This window comes from Staurois parvus, unplaced genomic scaffold (genome assembly GCF_062004578.1).
Source record: "Staurois parvus isolate SC_StPar_1 unplaced genomic scaffold, SC_StPar_1.0 ptg000340l, whole genome shotgun sequence".
Classification (NCBI taxonomy): domain Eukaryota; kingdom Metazoa; phylum Chordata; class Amphibia; order Anura; family Ranidae; genus Staurois; species Staurois parvus.
Genome location: NW_028318136.1, coordinates 2150619 through 2172779, shown reverse-complemented (window position 1 = coordinate 2172779; position 22161 = coordinate 2150619). Strand labels below are relative to the sequence as shown.

Here is a 22161-nt window from a genome sequence, read left to right as displayed (position 1 = left end):
GTGTAAAAAAAAAAAAAATACTTATCACTTCCCCAAAGTAGTACAATGTTACTATGGTAACATTGTACTACTTTGGACATAGTGAAATATGAAAAAAAAATCTTAAAAAAAAGAAAATTTAATAAAAAATTAAAAATAAATAAAAATACAAAAAAAAATATATATAGTTTTTTTTTTTCACACGGTCATGAGTCAATGTCCCTGATCACCGCCATGCCAGTTATATGATGATGCTGTACTGCACTGGTGACAGTATGTAAAAAAAAAAAAAAATAGTGAAAATCATTTTTTTGATTTTTTTCATTTTCCGAAAAATTATGACAAAAAAATACAACTTCAAAAAACTCACCATGCCTCTTATGAAGTACGTCGGACTGTCTACTTTGCAAAAAGTGGTCATTTGGGGGATATCTGTACTATTCTGACATTCTTGGACCTCAAGAAATTAGATTGGCTGTCAGTACTTCAGGATTGATCAATATTCAGATCTATACCATAGTTTGTGAACTCTATAACTTTCCTACAAACTAAAAAATACATCCTAATTTGGGTTATTTTCACCAAAGACATGTAGCAGAATACATCTCGGCCTAAATTTATGAAGAACAATTATTTATTTGCAAACTTTTATAACAAACACGTAAAAACGTGTTTTTTTTTTCAAAATTTTCGGTCTTTTTTGTTAATTTAGCAAAAAATAAAAACCCCGGTGATGATTAAATACCACCAAAAGAAAACTCTAGTTGTGTGAAGAAAATGATAAAATTTTAGTTTGGGTACAATGTTGTATGACTGCGCAATTGTCATTCAAAGTGTGAGAGCGCTGAAACCTGAAAAATGGCCTGGGCAGGAAGGTGTAAAATTGCACGGTATTGAATTGGTTAACAATTCGTTTTCAAAAATTGGTTGCCTCTCACACCTTCTTATAGTGACGCTCAAAGTATTCCCACTATACGTTTTCCAGTGACTCTCTGAGATTTCAACGTGGTTCTTGTAGGCTCTTCAAAAACCACTGTTTGAACCCATCAGGGATTTTTCTCTGTCTACCTCATCAAGGTTGTCTTTCCCATTACCATCACTTGTACATGTCAAGTCTACATTGGTGGCCTTAACATATGACGAAACCTTTCTTATGTTACACAAAGAGAAGGCGGATTTAAACCCATGGCTTCTTTTTTACCCAAGGTGGGTTCTTCCTTTCAGCTTAACCAGACATTGTTCTGCCATCTTCCTGTCCGGCTGCTAAACTTCCTAAGGAGATCTTCCTCTATTTTCTGGATGTGTTATACACTATTTGAGTATGTCTCCAAGCTGCAGTTCCCTTTTGGAAGTCTGACTCTTTGGGTTTTTTTTTTTTTTTTTATTGCTGAAGGTCCCCCCTAGGGGACCAGCTACTTCACTTTCCACTATCACTAGTTTGATTTGACAACTCATTCTACCCTTTTTTTCCCCAAGGCTGTAAAGGATAGGAGAGTTTAGTTCTGATTTAAGTTTGAGCAGGTTTGTGGGCCTGTGTAGCCTTTCATTTGCTTTGTTAATCCTCCCCTCAGTTGTGCTGGTTTTGCATGTCCCATTCTACCTGAATACGTCATCCTTTGTCCCTAAAGTACAATTAAAATAATACATTTTATTTCTCTTAAAATCCTTATCTTTGGAGTACACTGATCCAGGCTGTGAGTGGAAGGGGTTATACTAGGCTCTCCTTTCAGCTTTGTTTACCAGTGTTCAATCTCCTGAAGGCAGTAACATAACCCAACAAACCTGAATACTAATCCTTTGTCCCTTTTAGGATTTTACAATAAGTCACTAATTCTATTTGCAGCATTTTTTAAGTGGGAAAACATTGGTAAATACTGTATGAATGCATTGCAGGAATGTACTGTTTTTTCAAATCCATTTATTAACCTATCACTACATGCTAACATAAAGTATTGTACCTGCACAAGGACATTGAGTTGTAAAGACCTTTTTCTAAAGCTGAAAAATGACAGATATTCTAGCACTTATGGAAGTCTATTTATGAGCATTTTGAAAACGTTTCCTAACATCTTATGCTTTTCACAAGGTAATTTATGAGTATTTTTCAAGTGTTTTATCAAAAGAATACTGTAGTGTATTTTTGAGCCTAGAAAAATGCTTGTAACTAGCATGTTGCTTGCAGGATGTGTTCAACATTCCCCTAACTACAACACCTTAATTTCGGTGGTCCTAGTTGCAAGTAGATTTTGTCCAAGCATTTTGCCTTCATTTTATACAGCTTTGAAATACTTGGAAACATTTATAATGTGAATTGACTGTCATATTTGAATAACCTTCTCAATATGTCGCATTGGATACCTATCAGTTCTATGACATACCAAAGGCAGGGATCTAGTCCAGTATTTAAAATTAATCTGATAAATTGCTATAGATAATATAGATGGAAGAAACTTGTGGGATGACCAGCTGTGCAGCTTTCCACAATTTTTCAAATTCTTGGTTACATTTATGTTTATTATAACATTTGCTTATTAAATTCTTCTAGATTGACGGAGATGATTTGCTGGATAACACAGGAGATGCAGCGAGTGCCTTCTTTGTGGGCACTGGGGTAATAACTTTTATTCATTCTTTCATACTTTTTTTCTTTTAGCCAATTAGTATTCACAAATACACATTTTCTGCCCCCAAACATGCTTGAGTTATATGAAAAGGTAGTTATTTTTTGTCTAGTTTCAAAACCAAAACAAGTTTATAACACCTGAAAGGGAGTAACATTTTCAGACTAATAAACGTGTTACCCCTCAGCACAACTGAACCTTAAAGCTGAACTGAAATGATAAAACTTTTTTTATCTCATTTTTTTATCTCATTTTTTATCTCGTTCATTGAGGGACACAGGAAGTAATTAACAGTAGGGTTATACTGCCTCTCACAAGAAGATTGGACATTGGAAGACAAAATTGTAGGTTTGCCCAGGATAACCCCTCCATCTACCAGCATGCTTCAGTTTACGGAAGTCTTTCTTTAGCTCTGCTAGTAAAAGTCTACAAATTTTCCTGCTAGCATTTTTTTTTTCTCCATTTTTCTTCATTTTTCTCTTCAGTCATCTCTACATTGCTGCTAGAGCTGGTATCTTTGATTGCAGCTATCCAGAGCAGCTTATCCTTAAGCTGGCTTTTGAGTGCCATGAGCAGAATCCGTCTTCTGCTATTGCGCCAAATTGAAAGTAGACAGTTTTGGCTCTTATTGACGCAATGCATCCAGCCATGGGACTTGCAAAGCTCCTGCAGTTGCAAATACACACATTCAAGGATTCTACCAAAGAACAGTTAGAATCTCTTACTTCAAAACCCAGTTGCCCTGTTATGGCTGTAATCTTAATTTGTCAAACTGTGGCATAATAGTTTAGATTCCTCAAGTTTTCTCTACTGCAGCAGTCAATCCTTTCCTGATTCAGCATGTAGAGCTGATGTCTAGATATTCATACTCCAGCTTTGATGGTCTCCTGGAAGCATCCGCCTGGTGTCCTATATGGGTCTATTGTCTGCAAAAACACACAGATTCTCTGGATAAAGTGCTGGAATGAGAACACTGCGTCCAAGGAGTGCCCTGACTTGTTTGGTCTTTAAGAGGCGACTTCTTTTCGTACCTACCCTTGACATTGAGGATGTCACTGAAGGCCAAAACCCCCACTTGCTCCGCATTAGAAGTTTAAAAAAAGATTGGCTATGTCTCCTTCCTTTTTTGTCCCCTTTGGCTTCCAACCCTGGTTCTCCAGGCCACCCATAAAAGTGGGGAGTTAGAAGCTTGCTAAACCCCTAGGTAAGCCTTCATTAGGTGAAGGTGTGCCTCCACGTTTTGTGGAAAGAGTCTTTGTAAATCCTTGCAGACTGTTGGGTAGTTTGTCTTTCAGACATTTAGACGCAAAGAGTGCCCTCACAGGATTACAGACTGAATACTCTGTAACCATGCTCTCTACAGCTCCTAACTTTTGACTTTCCTGTGCCACGATACAGTCTTGCAGACCCATCTGTGTTCTCTTGGGACCTTGTCCTATCTCCTGTTCCAGTCTGAACTTGTGAGCTGTATCCCAACATGTCCTAAGTTCACTAATTAGAATATGTTTGTTTTTTAGGATATGCAAATCGAACGCATGTCATGGTATACATGAGCCTTCTGGCCTTCATTTTTGGTAAAAACTTTAATTTCCTCCACCTTTTATGGAAGGTCTTTTCATTAGAGAAGCGTTGTCTCCTGGTATGCATTCTGGAGTTCCAGAAAAGGTGGTTCTTCTTTCATCGTGGGATCATTCCCTAGATGGGTCTCCTGATATAAATACCGTTGTTCCAGTCCAGTCTGCTTTTTTTCATTTCAAGTGCAGTCTTTGGAAGGCCAGTTTTTTCCAACTAATTACTACTGGGTAACAATCCAGGCACCTGAAGGACATCGGAGGGAGGCTTCATGATACCATAGGCCATCTCTATGCTGAAACCGCTTGTTCCCTGTTGCAGGGATCCTCTGGCATCAACAGGAAATGTTCCAAGGACTTCATGGGATCTGTACGTTTCCATTTTTTTTTGTCCCCAGACTCTAGAGGTAGACCTTTTCTGTTGGCCTTTCTTGCTCTGATTTAACTCAGGCATATGTTGTTTGCCAACCTGATAGATTCGCTGACCATTGGTCTGGACTGTATCATTGGATCTGAGAAGTCTAGAGTATCTGTAGCCCTGTTAATCTTCGAGGTTTCAGGACCTCAGAGTTTTCCCTTAGGGTTTCACCCAAAGAGTCACTTTCTTGCTGATGGTTGTGAGTTGAGATTGGTTCTCTGCTCTATCGAGTTGCAGTCCTTATTGTGGGGAAAATATGGTAACATCCCTGTTGGTCAAGTTGACTTTGTGGGATTGAGCCTTGGTTCCCTAGGTGAACCCATTACACTCCTTGGGGGTTCTTCTAAAATAAGTAATTCTCAGGGTTCCTGCCTGACAGTTCTCATTCAGCTCTCATCTCTGAGGTGAATGTATATTATGGGATCAAATGAGTTGAAGCTTAGGTCCTTTTTCTCCTTGGACCGGCTCTGGTCTTTTACCAAGACATAGTCCTTAGGTTACTCTGTCTGGTCACAGCTCTTTCCTTGTTGACCACAGTTTACATCGTGAGCCTTTTCCTTGTAGCAAAAATGTTTTCTATTTTACTCTACTTTTTGGTTTGAGTTGACCAGTTTCACATTTCAGTTGATGGTTTAGTGTTCTTTCTCTTGCTGAGACATTCTTCACTGGGTATGTGACCCTTCTCTTGGTCTTCAGGCCTCAGGTGAAGTTCCATAGCTGTTCTCCTCTTGGTTTTGTCATTGTTCTCCTTACCAGATGGGGGGGTTCTGCTTTATACAGTGCCAGCTTCGGGCATTAGTCCTTGAGAGAGCTAATGAGCTGCAGGCAGTGCCCGTTCTCATCTTGTAGGGCCTGTTGGTTGTTGTCTGCTGTTGCTCTTTCCTCAATATGATGGCTTTTCAATGTCCCGACTTCCAGGATGGAAGGATGCTGGTAGTAGGAGTAGGAGTAGTAGGAGGAAAAACAATGTTTTTTTTTTTTTTGTTTGCCATTGTCTAGTTCTCCTGTAGGCAGCAATATAACCCAATAACTTCCTCAGTCCCTCAACAGAATGCCAAGACACAGATGTTTTTGTGAATACAAAAAACTATTACTTCAAAAGACCAACAGCCCCCTTCCCCTCCAAATCAGAAGCTTGCAAAGCAAAATCCTTCAGTCCCCCATCACACCCACTTTGTTTACTCTGCTTTCCCTAAGCCTGCTGGGGAAAGTGCTATGAATACATTGGGCAGATTTACAGACTTCTGTGGGATTCCTGCACAGCTCCAAATAGACGGATTAATGTATAGCCCAGGGAAATATGTAACTGTAGCCATAACTTATAAACGCTCTCCTCTACCCTACAGTACTGTCACATGATTGAATCACATATTCAGTCACTAGAAGTACCGGGTAACTAAAGCAGTCCTTATACACAGTTTTTTGTTTTGGTTTTTTTTTTTCTCTCTCAACCTTGGGTTAAATGAAAAAAGACTGACAGATCCCTGCATCCTCACAAGCACGGCAGCCATTGGCTGATCAGTGCTGGTTTTCCAGAAGGCGGTTGTGAGATCAACTTTCATTGAACAGAGACGAGTACAAACATACCGAAGGTCCTCCGATTCTTGCTGAACCAGCCGACTTTTAGTACACATGTACCCAGCTTTAGTGGGGAGGAGCATAGGAATAGTAAATATATACTGTTGGAGAAGAGAGGGATTAAAGTGTTACTGAACCCAGGACCCTGCATTCACTAGATCTAGTCTCCTGCAGTACACTGAACATGGAAATGTAATTATTTTAGTTAAATATAAACTGCTAAATCCCTTGTCTCATCAGCAGTTAGAGCAGTCTTGTCTTCTATCAATGTTCAGCGGAGCACTAGTTAAAGCTTGTAGGAGTTTTCTTTCTGCTCTAGGAGGATGCAGAACCCCTGACCTTCTGTCTGGACAGCGCTGATTGCTCCTGTGCTGATCACATGCACTCTCCCAAGAAACAAAAAACCTCTCTAGCAATACACACTAAACTGAACATGTGCAGAGTGTCTCCCCACAATCTGTCTTATCAGGAGATATGAGGGAGGACACTGGAAGAAGGGGAGGATCAGAGAAGTCAGGATCAAACAGCCTTTTTTACACAGTGCAGATAATTATTCTCTTAGGTTCCACAGGGAGTATATCAAGCATGCTTTACTGCATATACAGACTGATTTTACTGTTGTGGGTTTAGTAACACTTTAAAACAAAACTGGTTGCTTTACGAAAACTTTAACCTGTTAATTCTTATAAACAATAACCTTTGTCCTGATGAGACTTGTAGTTCTGTGCCATTACTAGCAATGACAATGCATTTGTGCTAAATTTTCTCTACATTTATTTATTTTTAAGTTGCCTCCAATGCCTTTAAACTGCCCAAATACATAATGCTGGACACACTGTCAATTTTCTTATTTTGATTAATATCATTGAATCAACAACATTTATCAGCAATGTAGTGTGAGCTTCCTGCTTGGGTATAACGTGAATGGATTGTTTAGACAGGTCCTCTCCTCACACTACATGCTTGTTGGTAAATGTTGATTAGATCAAATCCGGAACAAGATCTGTTTGTGGTGAACTTGTGTCAGTGCTTGCTTAGAGGTTTGGCCATTTGTTTGGTCTAATAGAATTCAGTATAAATGATCATTCCACAGCCACATACAACTTTGAGTGCTCAGCATTTTTTATGACAAGGTATACATGTGACAGTGCCAGATAGTATCAGATGCAATGCTTTCAGATACAGTTAACGTGTGTTGGCATTTCCAAAAATATCTCTTATTTTGGGGGGTTTTTTCACTTGTTTTTGAGGCTCCAGGGCAGGAGGTGAAGGGAAATTTCCCCAGCAGGACAAGGGTAGCAAAAAACATTAACCCAATAGGGGTTTTCAATATTCCTTTATCAAAAATGTAAAATAAGGTTTGGCTATACATACACTGAGGTGGGAAAAATAGACATATAAATAGAATATTTTTAGGACAATTGATGGGCTAAAAAATCAATTTCCATAGATTGATTTTTCTGGTGCCCTCCTGCTGTTTGCAATTCTTTCCTGACTAAAAATGCACAGGATTTTTCTTAGACAAAAGATTGACTCAAAATTGCACATCTTTTAAGGCTATAAAAGTCAATGGGTAGCTTATTATTAGGTATGTGTAATAATGTGTAACGTCAGGACCTTTTGTGAGTCCTCAACCTCCTCTGTATTTATTAGGTGTAAACCAGGAAAAAAAAATTGTAACTTGCTGTACACATAACAATGCAAGGTGGCAGAATGGAGGTAATACTTAAGAATTCTTTTTTTGCCATGAAAAAGGGTTTATAAAATTCTGTTTGCTTATGGCTTTGAATACTGCATTTTGATTTGTTTTAAAACTGTAATATACATGGTTTTATTTTTCTACTCTTTTTTTTTTTTTTTTTTTTTTTTTTTTTTTTTTTTTAATATTTTCAGCTTCATGTTCAGGAAACTCCTGGGAACCATTTAACTGCAGAACCGAACCAATCAACTGGTGGTGTAGACTTGGACTTTTTGCCAGATGACATCCTTGGGTCTCCATCTGCGGCTAGCGCAAGCCTCGCCAACTCTGACCAGCCATGCGACATCCTTCAGCAGAGCTTGCAGGAGGCCAACATCACAGAACAGACTCTTGAAGCTGAAGCAGAACTGGACTTGGGCTCCTTTCAGTTGCCTACTTTGCAGCCCGTGGTGCCAGCCGCTCCAGATGGGACTCCCCAAATATTTTCTGGAGGTGCTGACCTAATTGGACTGCAGCAGCCAGCAGTGTTGACTCACCAAGCGCTAGTTCAGCAGTCAGTGGGGGCAGATGTGGTCAATAAGGCCATTAGTGTCCAGCCCTTCATCCAACAAGTTGGCCTTGGTAATGTTACAATTCAGCCAATCTCCAACCTCCCAGGATTGCCCAATGGTAGCCCCGGGGGAGCGTTGGGTATTGGGCAAATACAAGTAGTAGGACAGCAAGTGATGGCCATTAATCAGCCTGCACAGCAGATCATTGCCAAGCAAGTACAGCCAACACAGGTAGCCAACCTACCAGTGGGCAGCTACCTGACCGGGGCTACCCCTGAGCAGCAGCAGGTCACTCTGACATCAAGCGGGGTGTCGCCACAAAATGCAGGGTTGGTTTTACAGAACAAAATTCCCGCCGTAGCCACCACTTTAAATGGGAGCTCCATGTTTGGAAGCGTGTCAACTACCCAGTGCACGCAATCCTTAACTGTTACTTCCAGTCTGAACAGCCCGGTTATCATACAGCGGACTCCGACCCCAATACAACCCAAACCTGCCGGCGTTCTCCAACAGAAGTTGTTTCAGATCTCACCCAAACCTTTTGCTCCCAATAACACCACACTGACCATTCAGGGAGAAGCAGCTCTGCAGCAACAGCAGAAAGCCCAACAAAACCTGACATTTATGGCTGGTAAGCCTGGGCAAAATGTGGTCCTGTCCAGTTTTCCCCAGGGCCTCCCTGCCAATGTGTTCAAACAGCCTCCCCCACAGCAGCAGGCATTGGGCAAACCCATGAGTGTCCAGCTCTTAAACCAGGGCAGCAGTATAGTTATCCCGGCCCAGCATGCTCAAGCTATGTTACAAGGACAGAACCAGTTTCTCTTACCGGGAGCTTCAACCGTCCAGCAGCTGTCTGCACTGCAGGCCAACATGAGTGGCCAGATATTAGCTGCGTCACATCCCAGTGGGCAAGCTCACATAATTGCAAGCCAAGGTCCAGGAGGCCAGCTTCTTAATCAGGCCTTGCCTGCCCAGATTCTAACCAATCAAAACCTTGCAAGCCAGCTGAACTTGGGGCAGGTCCTCACTTCTCAGAACGCTCATGGCACAGCTCATATTTTGTCGGGGCCTATACAGCTGCAGGCGGGGCAGGTGGGTCAACCCACATTGTTCCAGATGCCCGTATCCCTGGCCAGTAGCCTAAGCACCCAAAGTCAGCCTACAGTGACCACGAACCAAGCCGGGCAGACAGTCATCCAAGGAGTGACATTGCCTAACCAGGTGGCCATGTTCAATCCATCTGATGGCATTGGTCAAGCAGTAAGCATCCAGCAGGCCTCAGCAGGCAGCAGCCAGAGCCCTGGAATAGTACAAGGGGCCAGCCTTCTGCCCAGCACAGAGCAAACCTCTATCCTGACCGTCCAAACCACCCAGCAGTCGTCACAAGGACAAGCCCAGCTACAGTTGAATGTACAGCAGCAGCCGCCACAGCAGCCTTTAGCACCTCCTCCCCCTCAACAAGCGATGCCAAGCCCCAGCATTGATCCCAGCTCCGAAAAAATCATCCTTAGCCAGGCAACGCCAGGAAATATCATTCATGCCGAGTCCATGCAAATGTTCCTCCAGCAGGTTAGTGTATCTTTTATCTCATTTTGTTTGCTTGTGCTTTAATCTTTCCCAATTCCTAATTAATTAGCATTTAAGGCTACATCATACTTACTTAAAAATGCAAAAAATCAAGTGTGTTCTGTCAAGTGCAGTAACCATGGCAACCGTTGTGGCTTTAGTTTGGCTTACTGCACTTTAGTCTTGGCCTTCATAAATTAAAGGCCATGTCCACCCAAAACAGAAGGGGGAATGATGGGGTTATTTTCCGGCTAGTTTCTTGTACCTCCTGGCAACTATAATGTTGAAATTTCTCTGCAGTGGCGTCTGTTCCCTGTTACAAGGCCATAATGAGTGCCTTTCTCACAGCTGCAGTGCATTATGGTGAATAAGAATGTGACGACATCATTTGGCGTTGTAATTTTTATCAGAGCTGGAAATTGTGGGTCAGTTATCTCACCACTGGAGTCCATGAGTCGTCATAAGCCACAGTGCCAGCAAAAAATGAAATGTTGGTTTTGGGTGGAGTTGGACCTCAGGCCTAGTGTTAGCACAGTTTTAGGATACATGCACTACAGAAAGTAAATATGTTTAATAGAATGTCTGTCTTTGTTGCTGCTCCCAGACTCTCTCCTTTGTGGACTTCAAACAAAAAGAATCTGATTGGTTGCTGTTGTCACACTTACAGTATGTTTGACAGTACATACCGACGTGAGGAACGCAGAAGGATCTGAGGCTGACACGCTTCACCTCCATTTGCATTTCCCATGCTGTTGCTTGCTTTCGGCAAGTGCTGGGACCCAGAGTCAGGCACTACAATAAAAGGAAGTCTCTTTGTGGTGTTTTGTGGCCATGCGATAAGGAACGGAGGAGCACCCTGTCCAACATTGCATTGTTTTAGGACACCTAGGAAGATGGGACAAAGTACTATGTGTACTTTGCCCCTTCAGGAACTACAGGAGTTAGACAAAAAAATGGACGTGAAAGTCACGACATGTTTCTTGTTGAAAGCAGGAGTGATGTAACATTCTTTTGCTTCCGCTGTGTGATGAGACACCTAGATAACAGATAGCCTCACTTTTGTCATTTACTGCTTGTGAAGAGTAATACGGAGTCATGTCAGAGCTTACTGAGCTTCAAAGAGGGCAAATTGTTGTGTCCGCTTAGCTGGTGCCTCTGTGACTGAAGTTGACAATGTATTTGCCGTGTCGCGAGGTACAGTATCAAAGGTTATGACAGTATATACAGTTTCCATGAAAATGTCGTCTGATAAGCATAAGCGGGGTCCACATGGTCAACTGACCGAAAGATAAAAGGACCCAAAATAAGAAAATTACTGCTGCAAAAGTGACTGTAGAGCTCAATCTCAGTTTTCACAGGACTGAGATTGAGCTCTGCAGTCACTTTGCAGCAGTTATTTTCGTATTCCAGGTCACAATCCTGCGCAATGTCCTTTTTGTCTCTTTCAGTCCGTTGACCATTTTGACCACTTATGCTTATTAGACAAACGTTTTCCTGGACACTGTATATGCCGTCATAACCTTTGATATTGTACCTCGCCACATAGTAAATTGGCAATTTTAGTCACAGGGGCCCCAGCTAAGCGGCACCAACAGTTTGCCCTCTTTGAAGCTCAGTAAGCTCTGATATGACTCCATATTACTAGCAGCACACGCAATGAATGATGAAAGTTCTGCGTAAATTGACAGCGCTGAAATAAATAAATAAAGTGAGGCTTCCCACCTTTTAGCTAGGTGTCTCATCACACAGCGGAAGCAAAAGAATTTTACATCACTTCTTCTTTCAGCGTGAAACTTGTCACTTTAACACCTGCAAATCATGTAGTGTATTCATTTTTTGTCTAACTTCTGTAGTACCTGAAGGGGCAAAGTACATACAGCACTATGTCCCATCTTCCTAGGTGTCAATGTTGGACAGGGTGCGCCTGCAAGTGCACTTGCATTTTTTTGTCTATTCCCTGTAAATACGAAAAAAAAAGAAATGGTGATAATCCTTCTTTAAAGGAGTCACGTATTATGCAGCCTAATTGGCATGTGATTACCATCCTCAAACTGTAATCACATGTCACATCTGTCTGTTTTACTGTTTTTGATAGAAAAGGGGTTCTGGAAGCAGCCTATGCCCGAAATTGAAAAAAAAAATTTGAGTGGAGATCTGAATGGGAATTCTGGGTAAAGATATGACGGTATTGATTTACCTGCCAAAAATGTGCAATGCTGTTTAGCCAATCTTGTGATTCACATACCAGTGCCAAAACCTCTTGGCTCTACTGTATAAAGCTTGCAGCTCATCAGTCTGACTTCCTACAAACCCATTGGATTTTATTTTGTGGGAAGATTGGGATTTAAGGAAGTTATTACATAAAGGTATCAGATGATTATTCTAGCAGTTTATAAACTATGGGGGAGATTTACTAAATAGTAACCAATCAGCTTCTAGATTTTTTTTTTTGGTCAAAGCTTAAAGCGGAGCTCCACCCAAAAGGGGAAGTTCCGCTTTAAGGACTGCTCCCCGTTAAGGATTGGCACCTTTGGGGGGGGGGGAGAACGGGTACCTGAATTTGACAGGTACCCGCTCCCACTTCCAGTCCGATTGCCTAGGTGATCGGAAACGGAAGGTGTCCTCCCTCCCTCCCTCCCTGTAGTCTTTTGGGACACGCGACAAGTCCTAGAAGACTACAGGACCATTCCTAAAGCGCAGTGCTACTTGCGCATGCGCAGTGGGTACCCGGCTGTAAGACCGCACGCTATCACAGCCGAGTGCCCACACTGAAGATGCCGGCCTCCTGGAATACAGGACAGCTGATGAAATAGGCTGCAGGAAACACACCGCGGGACCGAGGAACAGGTAAGTGGCTGTTTTTTAAAAGTCAGCAGCTACAGTTTTTGTAGCTGCTGACTTTTATTTTCCCCAGGGTGAGTGGAACTCTGCTTTAATTGAAAAAGCTGAAGTTAGCTGATTGGTTACTATGCATAGCGGCACCAGATTCTGTGTGCAGCAGTTGTAGCAAATCTCCCCCAATACGTTTGTTATTTTTGAGGGAACCCACAGCTAGAATAAAGGGATTCATGTTCTGCTTTTAAAGCAATTAATCGGACTGAGACCATTTTATGGCCGCTTACACTCACACTGGATCTAAGAAGATCCAGCTGTAGTCATTCTCAGTTTTATCACTGTTTTGAAGACCGGAAGTTCCTGCTGGAATTGGCACATTGATTTTTTTTTTTTTTGTAGCAGCAATCTCCACTAAAAATGAAATCGGTGGTTTAGGTTTTAAAATTCAAAAGGCAGGCCTGTTTAATGCATGTATTTCCATTTTAGATGGATATATGTGATGTGAATCACCCACCTGGTTTCTGCATTTCTCAGGGTTGCAGGTCTTCTGTAGGGCATTTCCCAGCCCTGCCCACCTGTCATTGCTATCACTATTTATTTGACAAAACATAGATTTCAGGTGATGACCTGAGACTATTCCTGCTGGTAGATTAAAAATTGTAGCCGGAAAAGGATGAGAACTCTGCACAGGAGTGTTCTAGAGATTTGATAAGCTGGGTGGTCCATTCCATCAGTTTTCACCCAGAGCTGAAATAATAATTTTGGGTGGACTGACCTTTTAAATAGTACAGCACGCTGTGTGCATTTCTATAGGTATTTTACATTTGTAGACAGGGGCGGACTGACAACTCATGGGGCCCCTGGGCAATAGGGGATCACGGGGCCCCTGTGTCCTTGCCCAAACTCAAAAAAGCCTATGAAAAAGGTACCAGGGGCATCTCATGGGGCCCCATACTGACCTTGGTTTCCAAATGGTCAGTCCGCCCCTGGGCATAGGGACGATTCCCTCCGAATGACAGTACAAGGGCCTTCCTAGTTCTAGTAGATGGGAAGCTTTGCTCGTGCTGAATACTGCCCTCTAGCGGTCATAAGTTAGAACTCCGCAGGAGAAATTGCTTATCCAATGATTGAACTATGTGGTTTATGTAAGAGCTACTTCTGAAGAAATGCCTTATTTACATGGCATGTCTGTAAATGAATTACTTGCCTACTGTGTTATAGCATCGTTATGATACCTCAAATCTCACCCATAGGAACACAGACAACAATTGACAGGCTCTAACTCTCCCCAACTCTAACCAAAGCATGGAGAAAAATCTAGATGGAGTCAATGCGGGAGCTGCCATCACCAACTTCTTAAAAGATGACTCCGCTTTTGCTGAGGGAAAATAATCAGCTCTGATAGACACATTGCAAGGGCTCTAGCTAAGTCCTATCTGCAGCCATTTTTATACTAGAGCTCACATATGGTTTGCACTCACTTTCTGCAGTTACATCTGCTTCCCTGAGTCACATGATTAATCCCAGTGTTGTATTTATTTATTTATTTATTTATTATTTATTTCAGGTACTTTTATGCAGCGCTTTACATATATATATATATATATATATATATATATATATATATATATATATTTATATATATATTGTACATTCACATCAGTCCCTAACCCTCAAGGGGCGTACAATCTAAGGTCCCTAACTCACATTCATACATACACATACTAGGGCCAATTTAGACAGGAACCAATTCACCTACCAGCATGTCTTTGGAGTGTGGGAGGAAACCGGAGTACCCGGAGAAAACCCACACAGGCAAAGGGAGAACATGCAAACTCCAGGCAGGAGGTGCCGTGGTGGGGATTCAAACCGACGACCCTAGTACTGCCAGGCGGAAGTGCTAACCATTTTTAGCCACTGTGTATTAAACCCATAAATTTAATGGCTTCCCAAAACGTTTACATTCAAGTCATGCCATGAATGATAACTGTCACTGTTGCTTGTGTTCTCAATTGAACTGTCAAGCCATTAAATAGCTGGTGTCACAAATGATCAAATGTGCAGCACCATGGAATGTGCAAATCAAACATAGCTTGAGATGGTGGCTTCCTTGGCTTTAATAAATTGGAGGGTTCAGTTCCATTCTGAGAAAATCTGCTGGGAACAGAAGTGAGGCAATCGTATGAACACAAAATGACACATCCAGGGGAGATCTCTGCACCATCCATTACAGAATGCCCCTTTATAGTGAAGCCAGTTTGAATTTTTATTTTTTTTGGAAATAGCTGGCAAAGTGATTTTTGTCATCGGTAAGTTACAAGGGTAGTGTGCCAATATGTCCGTTGTTTGCTTTACGTGAAGTTACCCTTTCAAGGAGCAAGCAATAAGCCTCCATCATATTTATTTCACAGATTTAAAAAAAAGAATAACTTGTTTCACAGTTTAGTGTGTTTACTACAAGTACAATGGTCAGGATTCCTGATTTCACTGGCTACATACTCGATCTGGTTCATTGACTCTGTAAAAGAAGGATATGGATGACCACACCATGGCGTGCACTTATAATCCAGCAATGGCAGCTCCCATAGTTTTAGCCTACCCAGTTCCCTCCAGAACCCAGCAGATGAAGCCATATCTTACAGGCCTGTTGGGTATAACCCCAGCAGTCATTTCTGCATTTGGAGGCTTACTCCCCAGCATCTGCAGCCTCTCTGTGTACATGGAGAAGTGATTGTCACTTCACTTGTTACCAGACCATTCAGCAAAAATATTTCCATAGGATCATACAGAGGGTATAGAAGAGAATCACTCCCTTTAAAGTAATCACATTTTTTTTGCTTTGCAGCCTCAAATGAAGACACACCATTTTTGTTTTATCCAGCTGTATTTACATTTTATATATATTTATATATTATGTATATTTTTTTATACATATTTTTATAACATCCAAGAAAAATCCAACATGTCAGAAAAAAAATAAAAATAAATTCAAAACCAGAATCACTGAGTTGGAAAAAGGATCACCCCCTTGTGTCAGTATTTTGTTGAACCGTCTTTTGCTTTAGTTCCAGCCTTTAGTCTGTTGGGATGTCTCTACTAACTTTGCAATATTTGCCCACTCTGCTTTGCAGAGCTGCTCAAGTTTAGTTAAGTTTGATGGTGACCGTTTGTGGACTGCAGTCTTCAAGTCATTCCACAGATTTCTAATGGGGTTTAATGCAGGCCATACATGGTTCGAATTCCAAACGATTTTCGTACGAAAATCGTACCTAAGAATAATTGGCCAATTTTCGCTCTGCTGGTGGGGCAATGGCACCGGCCGATTTTCGTGGTTTCTCCCCATTTCGTTTATGGGGTATGCTGGAAAATTTGTGAAAAACAACCAAATTTCGAAATCATTGATGGCACCATCGGATTATAGAACGAACAACGTTTCGATTTGAGGACGAAAAATCGCTCGGAATTCAAACCACGTATGGCCTGCATAAGTCTGCGCTTTGACTAGGCCATGCAAGGACATTCACCTTTCTCTTTGTGCTCATTTTTGCTGTGTGCTTTAGGCCATTGTCATGTTGGAAGGTAAACCTGCTTTTCATTGACAACTTTCTGGCAGAGGGCGGCAGATTTTTCTCAAGAATTTGACTTTGATGATATACGCTGCACTGAGTAAATACAGCTGGATAAAACAAAAACTGTGTCTGTCTTCATTTCAGACTGCAAAGCAACAAAAGGGGGTGATTTTTTTTTTTCTTTCCTCGCTATATGTACATTTAGAGTGGAAGTCCATCCTATTCCTAAGCTTAAATCTGCTCCCACCCCTCTTCTAATCCCTATTATTTCTACCCTGCGAAAGGAAGATGTGTATACTTACCTATTCTGAGTGTGATTTGGTCTGGTCACATGATCAGATGTCAGTGGCAGCTTCAGTGTAGAGGAGGGACAGCTGACAACGGTTGTCCTATAGTAATCCTATGGGTGACTTGTCGGCGATCTCTCCTCTACAATAAAGCCACTGCTGGAGAGATCATGTGACAGGATCGGATCGCTCTCGGAATAGGGACGTATACACCTCTTCCTTTCACAGGGTAGATAGAATAGGGTTTGGAAGGGGGGTGGGAGCAGATTTAGGCTTAGTCAGGGATAGGCTGGACTTCCACTTTTAATGTATTCCAAGCATGTAACTGTAAAATCCTCCCTTGTGCAGACATACAGAAGTCTCAAGATTGCTGCTGGTTGCAATGTCATTGTGCCCCAGCAGACTGAGCTGTCACTCACATGACACATTATAGTATTCCTCTTCACTCCACCCACAGCAGCTATGTGAGATGTTATGTAGGGAAGTAAAGGGAAAGAGTGGAGCTTGGCCAGCACAGACAGCAATTAGGCACTCCTAGAAGAGGAAAGGGCTATCATGTGCAAGGAGGGAGCGGGCTGTGCTAGGGAACCGACTAGTCAAATTTTCTAAAGTTAAGTGCACATCGCAAGTGAATAAAAAAAATCATTTATGGAACAGAAAAACAATTCAAGTAAGCATTTTAAAAACCTAAATTTTTTTTTTTAAGGTTGACAACAGGGTCTCCTTAAGGCCGGGAGAAGTGTTTGTGTTGCCAAAAGTAACCAATCAGATTCTAGCTTTGATTGTTCTCTACTCTGGAAATGAAAGCATTTGTTGGCTAGGGGCAAAGTGAATATATTTTCTCTTCCTTCAGGTTTTAGAAATCTGCCGACTGTTTTATTTTCTTTATCCAGTTCTATGTTCTTTTCCCCAAATTGTCATGAATCATGCTTTATTTGAAGTTTTGTATGAGTGAGTATTTAACAGACGGTTGCCGGTGTTGGCCATTGCAGAAGGAACAGCAGCAGCAGTTATATGAAGCGGCGTTGAAATCTCAACAGGAAAGCAGCCTGGTTCAGACCTCGGCAGCCCCACACCTCACAATGCCAATCTACAGCATAGCCGCTTCCGGCAGCACTTTGAGCAGCAGCAGCACCTCCAGCAGCAGTAGCGTACCCGCCTCCGTCATAGTGAGCAGCAGTGCCGGCTCCGCAGCCCAGTCCAACCGCGAACTGGCCCAGAACCATACAACACCGGAATCCAAAGGACACTTACCTCATTTCCCTGCCAGCCAATCACAGCAGGCTATGTCCTGCCAGGTAGCCACTCCCCTCAACTCAGTCTGCTTTCACCCAAAACTTTCCTGTGGCTCTCCCTCTAGTCTTCTTCCCCGTAACCATGTGGTGGCAGATTTCCCCTCTAATTCCTGTGCGACCCCCCCCTACCGTGCAGTGCCGTAGCTAATATAATAACCAGGGTCTGTCTGTTTCCACCCCAAGGCAAAGTAGCTTAAAGCCCATGCTCCTTTGCAGTGGGGCTGCCCCTTACTGCAAGGGTTAAATTCTCATTTGGGTCTGGGGGGGGGCTCAAAAAGCACTTTTACTTACTTACGCTCCCCCCGCAGCTGGCGCTTGTCTCTGCTTCCCTATGCTCCAGCACTGGACTGTCCCTAAGCATCCCCAAGTCCAGTGCATGGCTATGGGCTCTGCATTGGTCTTGATGTCGGAGAGCCCCGTGACTGCCGGAGCATAAGAGAGAGGAGGCTGCAGGGACCGATTTTACAATCCAGAGGTGCATGCCGGAGCAGAGGCGCTTTTTGTAACCCCGGACCTAAATGGACATTTAACCCTTACAGTGCTGGGCAGCCCAACTGCAAAAGGAGCCTTTTAGCTTTCCTGGAGTTCTTCTTTAATGGGTTTCATTTTTGTTTGCATAGAAGGTAGCACACGGTAATGTATGCCTGTTTAGTTTAAGTAGAACTATAGGCAAAACGTTTTTTCTGTTTTGGGTAGAATATGGGAGGGTTATAACCCCTGTCAGTTTTTCTTGTATTTTTTTGTTTTGTTTTTGTTTTTTTTGTTTTATTTTTTCACCATGTGTGTCCCATTGCTGAGATTTCCCTTCATTTCCTGTCCCATAGCTAAACAGGAAGTGGGAGGAAATCCCTGCAAATTAAGGGAATTCCTTGGGGACCCCCAGGTCACCAGAACTATTGGAAGATTTCCCTTCTATTACTTTTCTGGAGACAACCCAAAATGTGGGATTTTCTTTAACTTAAAGTGGAGTTCCAGTCTTTTTTTTAAACTTCCACTATTTCCAATGCCCCTCCAATGTACAGTGCGAAATGGAAATTATTTTTGTTTGTTTCTAAATACCTTTATTATAATTCTTCGGTGGCACTTCCTGTCCCGGCGATGACGTCATTAGGCGATTCCCATTAACTCCTGGGATATCGGCGTCATCTATCCCAGGAGTCTTTGGGAAGCCTAATAATGTAAGGTGATTGACCGGTTGCCATAGCAATGGGGTGGGTACTTCCGTGACGCCACCCTTGCTACGGCAACCTGCACTATACACAATGCGCTGCGCAGTGTCATTACTGCGCAGGTTCGAGATTGGGAGGTGCATGCTGGTAGCCAGCTGCACCGAATCCCGGAAAAAGGCACAAGTGGGCTTCAGATGCCCACATCCTAAATGGCCACCTGCCTGCGTCTGAGATCAGGTACATTTTTAAAGATTTTAATCTAGCTAGCAGGAATACTGTTCTAACAGTATTCTAATTTAAATGTAACAGCAATCACAAGGCAATTTAAAAAAATTTGATTATGGGGACTGGAGCTTCGCTTAAAAAAAAAAGTTTTGCCTTTAGTTCTACTTTAAATCCCAGTAAATTTTATTTTTTTCTTCACTTTATTTAGAAATGTTGGCATTTGTTAAGCTAGAGATGAACAATCTAAAATATTTAACGAATAGTGTTACGGAGCTCAGTGCTGTATAATTCGTTGACACCATGCTATGTATTTTCACAAACCTGCCCATGTAATTAATTTGAGCAAGGTGGGTGTAAGATTTCTCTATTTAATTAGTGTTCCTTTAAACAAATGTTAACGTTCACCTACGATTTTTTTTTTTATAAAAAGGTTTGTGATCGTTAATGTCAGCATTCCATCATTTTTAAAGGGAGATGTATAGGATATCTGGCAGAAACAAAAGATATAAGCTCAGAATGAACAAGCTGCATGTACTATAACCCTAGAGCAGCTCTCCCAATAGACTGCAATAGTATATTTTTGTTGGCAAGCTAACCTTGCAGTGACTGAGAAGTGTCACGTTATTTTTTTTAAGCTCCCGGACTGGTTGTCCAGCTTGGCCCAGATTTTTTTGATTTGGCGGCCATCATAGTGTGTTTTGAATTCTGCTGGGTACCAGGGTTAAAGAACAATGATACATGTAGGAGAATCCCCCGTCCCCCTACACTGCGGCTGGCATTCAGGGGGTCCCTCTTTCTCTTCTGCTGGCTCTCGCTTGCTCTTTATTTTGTACTGTTACTAATTTCTCCCTCCTCAAGCGCTGCTGCTGTTCTCTGGTTAATTTCATCCTAATCCTTAACCTTCCTTGTTCATGTGAAATGCTTCCCTTCCTGTGTCCTGTGTTTAACTGTGCTGCTGGGTAAAGCTTGGATTATTGCAGAAACAGCTGTTTGTACCTTCTGTACAGAGAATATATCCGTGGATGTTGCTTATAAGGGCCACTAGAGTAAAACAGGATTTGTTTAGAAGAGATCTTCATGGGCCTCATTCACACAAGTGGGCGCTGTGCATCTATAGACACAGGTCACCACACTCCTCTTTCTTTGCAGATAAGGGTTCTTTTTTTTTTTTAAAAGCTGAACTCTGGGCAAACAAAATGAAATACCTATAGGGTACCATCTATTACCTGTCAGATTTGAATATCTGTCCATCCAGTCTCCATATTTGCATAGCTCTGCTACATAGCACAACCCTGTTTCAGGGCAGGAGACCTGATATTTCTCTGCTGTAGTTAAAGCCCAACTCTGTGCACTGCACAGCTCAGCTGCTCGTTTTGTCTAGGGGTGAGGAAAAAGCTTCTACTCACCTGATCCTTTGTTCCACCAGAGAACGGTGCTCCGCCGCAGTCCAGTGTTGGGCTGTTTCTGGTCACCAGAGCTTGCTCTGGATTTGATGACGTCAGGAACAGTCCACAACTTGACTGTTGTCAGATTATTTGAATCTCTGTCCATCCAGTCTCCATATTTGCACAACTCTGCTACATAGCACTGCCCTGTGCACTGCATAGGTCAGCTGCTCGTTTTGTCTAGAGGTCAGGAAAAAGCTTCTACTCACCTGATCCTTCGTTCCACCAGAGGACAACGCTGCGCCTCAGTCCAGTGTTGGACTGTTTGTGGTCACCAGAGCCTGCTCTGGGCTTGATGACGTCAGAAACTCTACAACTTGACTGCTGGAGCGTGGGGGTGCCAGACCGGTCTTGTGCTGGGAGGATCAGAGGATTAGGTAAGTATATCTGCCTTCTCCATTCCCCTAGACAGACAAGCAGTTAAAGTGGAACTACCTCTGTATCTGAGTGCCACAAGGCAAAAATGCTGTTTAATTCATTTTTAATAATCAAAACGAACTCCCCCATCCATGTCTTCGTGATTTATTTTGCTGGGAAGTCCCCCCCCCCCTTCCCACATTTTTGGTTGTGGCCATCTTGTATTAGGGCAGATGATTCATGTACTTGAATCCTTCTGCCCTTAGCTCAGTCATACAGCTTGCTTAGCTGAGAAACCCCCTCCTCCCCTCTCTAGAAGATTCCTGGGATATATGACTTAATTTGCCTAGGCAAGAAACCAGGAAGTAACTGACAAATCAAAAAAAAAAAGAAGAAAATATGATATACCTTTCTATCTATTTACAAACGCTAGCAGCATAAGGATTAAAAATCGTCAATGTTGATTTGAAAGAGTGAAGTTCCACTTTAACTTGTGCAGTGCAGGCAGAGCTGGGCTTTAACCACTCGCCCTCCTGATGATTTACCCCCCTTCCTGACCAGGCCATTTTTTGCATTGCAGCGCTGTTACTTTAACTGTCAATTGTGCAGCCATGAAACGCTGCACCCGAATGAAATTGACATCCTTTTTTTCCCCCGAATTGCGCTTTCTTTCGGTGTTATTTGATTGCCTGTGCGGTTTTTAATTTTTGCGCTATAAAAAAAAATCGACAATTTTGAGAAAAAAATGAATATTTTTTGTTATTAAACATATGCTAAAAAAAAAACAATACATGTAAATGAATGGGTTTACGTGAAAGTTATAACGTTTACAAATGGCGGTATAGATACTGGGATTTTTTTCTTTTATTTTTACTAGTAATGGTGGCGATCAGCGACTTATAGCAGGACTACGGCGGATATTCTGACTGCGGTGAATATTCTGATATTCTGGGGGGAACTGACTTGGTGTCACTGACATCCCCAGTGTCACCAATA

The 22161-nt window shown here is 42.2% G+C and overlaps 1 protein-coding gene across 2 annotated transcripts in view; it reads left to right on the top strand.

Annotated features, from left to right (window-relative positions):
• The window catches only part of BICRA (BRD4 interacting chromatin remodeling complex associated protein), a 147438-nt gene that overhangs the window by 95062 nt on the left and 30215 nt on the right, over positions 1–22161 (top strand). Inside the window, exons 4-6 of one of the 2 annotated variants that reach the window (XM_089684236.1) lie at positions 2525–2590; positions 8061–9986; positions 17667–17972. In XM_089684236.1, coding sequence (XP_089540362.1) covers positions 2525–2590; positions 8061–9986; positions 17667–17972 — 2298 coding nt within the window. The remainder of the gene's footprint in view (positions 1–2524; positions 2591–8060; positions 9987–17666; positions 17973–22161) is intronic. The other variant, XM_089684237.1, reaches the window with a different exon arrangement.